Below are 9807 nucleotides of genomic sequence, written 5' to 3'. Positions count from 1 at the left end.
TAATTGCGGCCCCTAATTTTGGGTTAAGACCGATGGGCCGGGTTTATACTTTCAATTTGGATGTACCTTAGATTGAGATCATTAAATTTGTTGAAATATAACGGATAGATGTGACTCAACACAAACAATGACCCTTCATTCATGGGCTGTTACCATGCACATGCACTTGTTACACCTTCATTCACACACACACACACAAATAGTGAAATACATGATAAGCTAGTCTTTTCCTCAAGTAGCCTATAAAAAGGATGTCAAACTAATGATGAATGCAAACTGTTTGGTCAAAAAGAGAGAATACACAAAATGGGTAAGTTAAAAACACAAAGTTTTGCAAAGAAAAATAATGGGATTTTAAAGCTTAAAGTGGTTATAGAGAAGCTTCAAAAGAGTCTTCTACAAGCCAAGAATTGGGGGCCGAGGAATATGAGTTTTGGGCCGGGCCAAGAAACGGTCCCTGAAGATGTGAAAGAAGGGCATTTTGCGGTGATTGCATCCGATGATGAGGAAGAAAGGAGGTTTGTGGTTCCGTTAGCATATCTTGATCAACCGTCGTTTCAAAGATTGTTGGAGAGAGCAGCCGAGGAGTATGGGTTTAACCATGAGGGTGCGCTTGTGGTGCCATGTAGGCCCAGTGAGCTCGAGTGGATGTTGGCCCAAAGAGAATCGGGTCAAGGAGATGATGCCGTCGGTTGGAGTTCATGTAACACCATAGTGGAAAGTTACTGAATTTAATTTCGGTTTGATCAAGTTGCATAGGATTCAAAATTAAGGATGATTTTGTAGTTCAAATGATTTGTTGTTTATATCATTGAATAAAAATTGTTGTACTATGTATGCTCATCATTAAAGTGGATCTTTTGCTTTGTCTTATGTTTCTTAACAAATAAACATGAAAATAAATATAACAATGTTTGGGTTTTGAGTCCAGCCCAAGATTGTTTAATAGTAGCCCATATCAAGCTAATTGTATACCATGCATCATGCATGGATGGTTAATATTTAATAATGGTATCAGGATAAAGCTACTCAAGACTCGAGCCCATTTATAGAAAAGGACCTAACCCGCGGCCCAGCAAGAGCCGACAGAAAGCTTCATTGTTAAGGAAACTTGAGCCCAGTAATGTATTAGGCCCATCAACAAGGTCCAACTTGGTGTACAAAATGGGTTTTTCTTTGAAAAACCAGTTCGGGTTATAAACCAAACCGGGTTGGTCAACTTTGGTCAAAATCGGTTTGTGGCAAAACCGGTTCGAGCCCAAACCAGTACCGCCAAACTGTCGGGTTGGAACCGGGTTTGGTCAAACCGGTTCAGGTCTAAACCGGTTTCAGTGATGAGATACAGAACCAGTATACAAACTGCCGGGTTAGAACCGGGTCAAACGGGTTTCAAAGGTGGTACCGGGCCGGGTTATGAATCAGTTTGGAAAGAGATGAAATAACCAAGTATAGCTGAAAAGTTGAGTATGCAACAATAATTATGTTCCAACCGTCATCAATCAAAGATTCAAAACCTACCGGCTCAAATAAAGACTGTCAAGTTGCACATAACTAGACCAGCAGTCTGTGCGGCTCCCCGTTCGACCATCTACTCCTGTTCCGAGAACATACCTTCTATCTTGGACGAGTTGAGCCCACAAGCATAAACTGAGCCACTCAACTAGACACAACCAATTCAGACTAATCTTAGAGCTTGATTCAAACGAGTCAAGCCAAGCACAAACTGAGCCACTCAACTAGACTAAAGCTTGGCTTAGTCTTAGTTTTAAAAGGCGCCAAGCGCACAAAAGCGACGAGCGCAAAAGCGCTGGGCTTTTCGTACGCGAGACGCATGACGATTATATAAGTTTTCTATATAATATATAGGTTTCTAGGATCATTTACCTGATGTTTAGACACAAATAAGCTGTATATATGTTTTAATACTGAAATTCCATACATGGACAGCCTGAAAAGCACGATTTACAACAACCTGCTGCACAAAAATAGGTCATGTACATGAGGCGCGCACCTCAGAGTGGTTTTATTCAGCAAAAAAGTGCGCCTCAGCTGCACTTTCTGTACAACCTGCGCCTCGGGCTACATAAGATGCTGGGATTTGCACCTCAGGCGCGCTTTTTCTAAACCAAGGGCTTGGCTACTTCTCACGGTCACAGCTCGAGCTATTACAAATGTTCAAAGACGTATGAATAGAAAACAGAGCTCAATAAACAAACAAAATTCAAATAAACATAGAAGTACGTATTACACTCTTCAATAAAATTGTAGCAATATAAGTACGAAAGCCGAAGGCATATGATATGTTCTTTGTTGGCAAAACAAAATTCAAAATATAGTGCAACTAAAAATTAAAAACAGGTGTCCGAAAAAGGATGAAAAAAGTTCAAGATCCCCTAAAATTCCACATCCTATTATCTCATAGTCCCACGACAGCATGCCGGTCCATAAGAACACACCTTTTATGCGGACACTATGATCTAATCGTATAGACCAGACTTACTCCTCAAGTGCTCTTTGAATCCCATGATGTCACCTTCCCATCGCGTTATCGTTTGATTCTCACACACCCATATCTCCTTCGCCACCTGGTTAATCAACCTAAAGTCATGACTCACCAGCACCATACCACCGTCCCACTCGTTCAAAGCCTCCGCTAACGAGTCAATCGTTTCAATATCCAGATGGTTAGTCGGCTCGTCCAAAAGCAGCATTTGTGGTTGTCGGAAAGCTAACCACGCGAAAATCACACGGCTCTTTTGACCGTCTGATAAGTTCTTCATCGGCATCACTTGGGCTTTTCCGGTTAGCCCGAACCTTCCGATAGCTGACCGCATCTTTTCCTCTTCGTTACCCGGGTACTCGCGTATCATATACAGCAAAGCCGACATTTCGAGATCGAGCTTTTCGGCTAAATGCTGGTGGTATTGCGCGATCTTCAAATGGTTGTGACGCTTCACCATGCCGTCAAGAGGAACCAACTCCCCTGTCATCAGCTTTAGAAGCGTACTCTTACCCGCTCCGTTCGGTCCCACCAACGCCACACGGGAATCGAGATCAACACCGAAGTCGATGGACTTGTAGATGAGGGTATCGGGTGTGTAACCGAAGGTAACCTCAACAAACTGAAGAACAGGTGGTGGAAGCTTGCCGACATCAACGAACCGAAACACCAAAACCTTATCGCGCGACACCTTTTCGGTTAGACCGCCACGTTCCATCTTGGCTAACGTCTTCTCCTTGCTCTGAGCCTGTCGAGCCAACTTAGCAGACCCGTGTCCGAACCGGGCTATGTACTCCTTCATGTTAGCGATCTGGTCCTGCTCCCATTTGTATTGCTTCATCTGATTCTCTTCGAGTTCCGAACGGGTCTGAACGTATTGGTCAAAATTACCGGTATACATCTTCAGTTTCCTACTTTGCATATGTATAATGTTAGTGCATACACCGTTCAAGAAATCTTGAGAGTGCGACACAACAACGAGTATCCGCTCAAACTTCTTTAACGTTTCTTCCAGCCAGACACAGGCCTCGAGATCTACAATCCATTCAAAACACATCATTGAAACATGAGCTTAATATCTTGAGTAAAAAATGTCATTTTCGTCCCGGCCAGTTTTGCGACTTTTGTCGAACGGTTTGTTTTTCCGCATCTAGATCCACAAAGTTTGAAATCTTGTTATTTTCATCCGGCATGCTAACTCCATCTGTTTTTCTCCGTTAACACGGGGGTATTTCCGTCTTTTTTGTTAACTTAAAAGAGCAATTTGATCTTTTTCACTTTATGTACAAGCATTTAGCATAATGTACAAGTATTCAAAATACCCTTAACAAAGCAAAAAAGACAAAACTACCCCCAACTTAACAGAGAAAAATAGATGGAGTTATCGAGCCGGATGAAAATGGCAAGATTTCAAATCTTTTGAATCCAGATGCGAAAAAACAAGCCTTTAGACGAAAGTCACAAAACTGGTCAAACCTCAGGAACGAAAACGGCATTTTACTCTAATATCTTTCTTTAAAATCTTGAAAAAAAAAACAATAACTCACCAAGATGATTTGTGGGTTCATCGAGCAGCAAAACAGTTGGGTTCATAAACAAAGCACGCGCCAACGCAATTCTCATTCTCCAACCACCAGAAAAATCCCGTGTCTTCTTTGCTTGCATTTGTTTGTTGAAACCCAAACCGTTTAAAATCTCAGCAGCACGTTTCTCCGCAGTGGATGCATCCATAGCATCCAAACGTTCGTAGATACGATCAAGTGCTTCACCGCCACCAGCATCCTTAACCCACAAACAAATTAACTAAATTACATACTACTCAAGAAAAAAAAAAATCTAAAACTTATATTTTAGTTATGTTAAAAGTTAGAACCTGTCCAGCTAAGCGTTCGGCTTCTTCTTCCAATTTCAGCCTCTCTTCGTCACAATTCATCACTGCCTCAAGCGACGACATGTCAGAAGCTTCGATCTCTCTTGTGAGATGGAATATGTCCATTTGTTCGGGGATCGGAAGTTCGCGCAATCCGAGTGAAGTAAGAAGAGTCGATTTCCCACAGCCGTTCAACCCAAGCAAACCATAACGTCTGGAAAATGATAAGTTAATTAATAAATGAATATAATAAATCCCAAAAAACATACCAAAACTGGTGCAAAATACGAACCTCCCGTAGTTAAGCTCCAGCTCGGTATCGAGAAGAAGATCGTGCCCATGGAAAGTTAAGGACAAAGACTCGATCTGCGATCACGGTTTAAAGAGTGGGTTACAATTTAGTCAAAAGGGGCGCTTAAACATTGTATACATATTTACAGTTACATAGGTTAATAAAGTAATACCAAACATAGAGATATGTTTGATAAAAGTTCGGTGAAAGTGATACCAAACATTTGATATATCTTTACCAAAAGTTCGGTAAAAGTGATACCAAACATTGAGATATATTTAGCCAAGTATTAAAGGCGATATCAAACAATGATATATATTTGAAAAAGTTTCATAAAATCGATAATACCATTATATAAAGACATGAATTGTCAAACATGGTGAAGAAATAAAGATATAATTAACTTTAGAAAATACGCAAAACTGTGAACATGTTGATAGAACTATTCTTGTTCTAGTTATTGAAGTTCAACAGGTAAACCAGCAATGTATCGACAACAATAGAAAACATAATTACTCTAAAACATAACAAATTTGTTAAAAAAAATCCCTCAACCAAGGTTTAAACCAAAACAAATTACCAAACATAATAAAGCACTCGAACTTACTACTGTAAAAATAGGATCCACAAAAAAAGAAATCATAAATCTTAACACAAACAACCGTCTACCGTCTACTTCTCATCAAAATAATAAAGGGTTTTACGATCAATTACAAAAGAAATTAACAGTACAAACAATCATACCAATCGAAAAAAGCCTTAAATCTTAAATAGTCCATGTTCCTGTCTGTGCAGTTAATATCGGTGATATATCGGTCATATTGGTCCCCTAGTAAAATATCGGTGTCAAATATCAGTCAGAATATCAGTACCGATAACATCGGCGATATTGACCGATATATCACCGATATTTGACCGATATGACTGATATATCACCGTTATATCACTGAATTATTTGTGTTAAATTGCTATATATAGATATCCTTCATTATATTAATATTACCGATATCCCACTGATATCTCACCGAGATAAACTATATCTCAAATATCGGTCCGTGACCGATATCCGATATTTTACCGCATTAACTGCATAGGTTCCTATGATATTTAACTTATTAAAAAACACATCACAATATTTCTTACATGACTTAAAGAATCATCATCCCTATAACTGCAAACCCTAAAAAGTAGTATATGTAAAATGAAATGAAAAACCCCAAATTTAAACAAAAAATAGTCATACCCTAATATCCCTAGACAAGGGGTGAGAACAAAGAACACCAGTACAAGTACGGTCAGAGATCGTAAGATTCCCCATCCCATTGGACAAATTATCCGAGCTGGAACTGCCGTTCATCGTACCAACAGCCGCCGCCTTAGCGGAAGTGGCGGCGGCGGCTGCTTTACCTCCTCTCTTGGCGGCGGCGGCCGCCTTCTTCTGTAGCGCCTTCTTCTTGCTCGCATCTGACACCATCTGTAACAAACAACGTTACAATATCATCAGAATTAATAATAATAAGATATCATCTAAAACAAAAGAAACGGTAAAAGAAGGTGAGTTTGGGTCAGATCGGGGGTACCTTGAGATCGGAAAGTGAGAGATCTGGGGGTTGCGGAGTGAATTAACGGCCGATGTGTGGTGGATGTGAGCAGGAGGAAGAAGAGGCCTCAGAAATAGGAGGAGGGTTTGAGAGGAGAATGAGCAAAGGGGGGTTTACGATTTTTTATATGGGATGTTTGGAGACTCGGATTACACGTGTCGTATCTTCGTTTGTACTTGTACCCTCAACTCCAATCTAGGTATCCATACCTACTTTTATTTTTTAGTTTTGTTACCTCTTTACCTTTCAATGAGTGTTTTAATTGTTTAAATCTTTTTATTACTAGTTTAGTATTTAATAGTTCAGACAGTCTGTTTCGTGAGTAAATATTTAAATGGTTCAGACATTTGCTTCTGAATGTTTAATCATTATACTGAATGTAAATGGTTAAGACCTCTAATTTGAATTGGTCAGATATTTGTCTCTGAATGGTTAAGCATTATACTAGCTCTTAATGGTTCAGACCTCTTACCGGTTCAGCACTTAATGGTTTAGACCTCTTACTCGTTCAGCACTTAACCATACAGAAGTTGTCAAACAGCGCCCCTAAGTCACATTTTTTCATTAATATACTATTTACAAAATATAATTTTATTGTCATGGTTTACTTTATATCTTGTTCTCTTTCTTTATTCAGATCCTTTTCTTTTTTATGGTGACCTTGTGTGGTTTCGTCTGCTTATTCTTCTGATCGTCTATGGCGACAGCGAATATACGACGTTATGATTTTCTAGATGTAGAAACAAAAAGAAGGGGTTTCCAGAGAGAGAAACAGAGAGATGGGTGTTGTTGTCGGCGATGATGTATGCTTTGTGTGTATGAGTGTTATGGATATGGAACTGCATTTTTAATTGTAATTTCATGTCGAATTGAATGATTTTGTGTGATATAGTTTTATATGTGTAGGCTAACGAGGAAGGATGTATACATACTCAGAGATTCAACCTCGAACATGGAGGAGGTGAACGTGAAGGTTAAATGAAGCAAACCTGGTGAAAATAAATATGCCGGCATAAATACACCGGGTAGCATTATCTTATGTTTCCTTGGCTGTAAACAAAGAACACCAACGTAAATAGTGACTAGAATCAACGTATTTATGCTCATCTGACGGTGCTTGGTGGTTTTGCATAGTTTTGGACGGATATTTAAGAGTTTTCCCTGTCTGTTTTTAGATTTACTCATATTGGGGAGCAAAGGAATGAAGAAGATGCTTAGGAACTTTAGTGGGTGACAAAGTATCCTTTCACTCAATTCATACCTTACGTTTCCTGAATTCACATTCCATCATCATGATGAATAGGTAGATCTTTAATGGTTGCATCCAGACCTAGGGTCTGGTTTAATTTGGTATTTAATATGTTGTAAGTACATTTGACATGGATTTGCTAAGTACTTGATCGTTTTGGTGATTTCATGTGTTTATCACATTCCATGTTGAACGATGTACTATTTTGAACACGTCAATGCATTGGTTCTTTTATTTGGTCTTTATCATTACATAACAAGATGTTTTGTTTGACATAGTCAGATAGTAATTGATGATTGCTAAGTATCCCATCATATAATATATATTATTTGGGCTAGAATCGTTAAAATAGTTGTTGTTTGATTGAAGTGTCCATTGGTTATCCAATGTATGAATTTAATAAATTAAATTATGTGCTTCGCGGCGGATCAAGCCTTTTTCATGAAAGGTTTATGTCACACCCCGATTTCCACGTGTTTCACCGGTGGGCCCGGTGGGGGATTATTGTGACGATGTTGGCAACAATATAGTCAAACCACACAATTATATAATGCACAGCGGAAGCTTAAGATAAATATATAAACTTCAACATCTGGTTGTAATATCAAATGTATTACAGAAGTTGAATATATCCACAGCGGATCAAAAATATTAATTATTGTTCATTCAGATGCAGCATCGAGTTTGCGAGACTATGTACGATGCTTAGGACGCCTATACCAGCCCATTTCGTATAGTACCTGCACTTAATCTTTTTGGGGAAAATACGTCAGTTTACACTGGTAAATACATTCAACTGACACATTTGAAAATGTTTATTAAAATTGATTTGAATGCACAAGGCACAAACTCTTTTATAACTTGGGAAAATTATTAAAATCTTGTGAACGTTTTACATGTTCTTTTATGCGTTCAGTAACCCGGGTCGTGCCGGGTTAAATATTTATAGACACACCACATTACGTAAAACCGTAGTATAAAAACCAACGGCTACGTCTTTTAATTTAATGTCGACAATATATACCGGGTGTACGCCTACACCGGGATGTCGATGGTCGTGGCCATTTCGTAAAATGATGCCAAGGATATCCGGGACAACGGTCATTAAACCCCCCAAAGGCTTTTAAGAAACAAAACTGTTTAAATGAGTCGATCATATTATTTAATTAACCACCTAAGCGATGGAAGAATATAATGCTCAATCAAGCGGTATTAATATACCGTAACCCAAGCCCATATAGGGGAAATAAGTTAAAGTATTTACCTTTGCAAGTATATTTCCTTAATTTGATTAAATCGCCGATAGCTTTTACTGGGGATACTAATATGGAACGAAGGTTTTAATTAACCTCTTAGAATCCTAACGAGTCGTTATAATGGCCGTAGCCTAGATCGGTTGGTTCCGATATGTGAATACGGTTTAATCGCGTGAAAAGGCGAAAACCGAGAATGGAGTGCGATTCTGACCCAACAAGTTCAGAGACTTGTTTTATATGGGTTTATGGTTCACACTCTGGATTTTGGGGTTCAAATAATATAATTTGACCCGTATCGGCTAAATTATGAAAACTAGTTTCATAAGCCGAACCGTGCGCGCCATAGGCGAAACGGTTAACCATGAGAGTCTCACGCTTATTTCCTAAGTCAATACGCCTTAAAGAGGTTGTGGTATCAGTAGGATACCTTCCGTGATGCCCGTAACGAGTTTAAGTTAATATTATGCCCCGTAGGGGCTTTTTGGTCATTTTAAAGACTTTTAAAAGAGCTTTTCGAGTTCTACTGGAAATCTGAGTTTCCCGAACAGCTTATAAAGCTTAAAATACTTTATTTATTATTTAAAATCAGTAGCAACTGGAATCGGGTCAAAAGACCTTGTAGAACTCATGTTTTGGCCGAAAATGGCATATTCGGTATTTACCGAACCGTAGCCATAACCGCATGTTATGAGCGAGGTAAAAATTATTAAAAATCTTTAAAATTCCCAGAATATTATTTTAATACAGTGGGTAAAAGTTTTGGTGACGAAATCTTGGTTTAGATAGGTGTTATGCTAATTGCGCCGTTAATTACTAAAGTTTACTTTAAATGCGCCATTTAGCATAACTCTCATTCTAGACCTCGGATTGACGTGAAACTTTAAGGACATGCTTATAATTTAATAAGCAAGGTTCTGGTCCGTTCACGTGTCCGAAATACTCGTTTTATTTTCAAAATGGCGTTACGGTCAACTTTTAGGCGATTAACGGAAATGCGTAAAAGACTCGGATAACTCATGAACCGATCACAGAGGTTTGC

General features: G+C 38.8%; 2 protein-coding genes across 2 annotated transcripts; one reads left to right on the top strand and one right to left on the bottom strand.

Annotated features, from left to right (window-relative positions):
• The first annotated feature begins 264 nt into the window (after positions 1-264).
• LOC110902757 (auxin-responsive protein SAUR50-like) lies at positions 265-859 on the top strand. Its single transcript, XM_022149176.2, has one exon. It carries the CDS (start codon positions 307-309, stop codon positions 727-729), a length of 423 nt encoding a protein of 140 aa, XP_022004868.1. The 5' UTR covers positions 265-306; the 3' UTR covers positions 730-859.
• Positions 860-2207: 1348 nt separating this feature from the next.
• On the bottom strand, positions 2208-6470 carry LOC110898040 (ABC transporter F family member 1). The gene is made up of 6 exons (XM_022144778.2): positions 6243-6470; positions 5906-6136; positions 4663-4736; positions 4374-4584; positions 4048-4282; positions 2208-3535 (listed from the first exon to the last, which is right to left on the bottom strand). The coding sequence occupies exons 2-6, from the start codon at positions 6134-6136 to the stop codon at positions 2478-2480; spliced, it is 1809 nt and encodes a 602-aa protein (XP_022000470.1). The 5' UTR covers positions 6243-6470; the 3' UTR covers positions 2208-2477.
• Between the last annotated feature and the right edge of the window lie 3337 nt (positions 6471-9807).

Source organism: Helianthus annuus, chromosome 13, assembly GCF_002127325.2.
Source record: "Helianthus annuus cultivar XRQ/B chromosome 13, HanXRQr2.0-SUNRISE, whole genome shotgun sequence".
Lineage (NCBI taxonomy): Eukaryota > Viridiplantae > Streptophyta > Magnoliopsida > Asterales > Asteraceae > Helianthus > Helianthus annuus.
Note: the sequence above shows the minus strand (reverse complement) of the source record. Positions and strands in the feature narration are given on the sequence as shown.

What these genes read in the sequence shown, in the direction of transcription:
- LOC110902757 (XM_022149176.2), top strand. Translation starts at nt 307, where the DNA reads ATGGGTAAGTTAAAAACACAAAGTTTTGCAAAGAAAAATAATGGGATT.
- LOC110898040 (XM_022144778.2), bottom strand. Translation starts at nt 6,136, where the DNA reads ATGGTGTCAGATGCGAGCAAGAAGAAGGCGCTACAGAAGAAGGCGGCC. An exon ending in CCTTGTCTAGGGATATTAGG is followed by an intron (nt 4,737 to 5,905) that starts GTATGACTATTT and finishes CCGTGATCGCAG; the next exon opens with ATCGAGTCTTTGTCCTTAAC. An exon ending in CTGGAGCTTAACTACGGGAG is followed by an intron (nt 4,585 to 4,662) that starts GTTCGTATTTTG and finishes ATCATTTTCCAG; the next exon opens with ACGTTATGGTTTGCTTGGGT.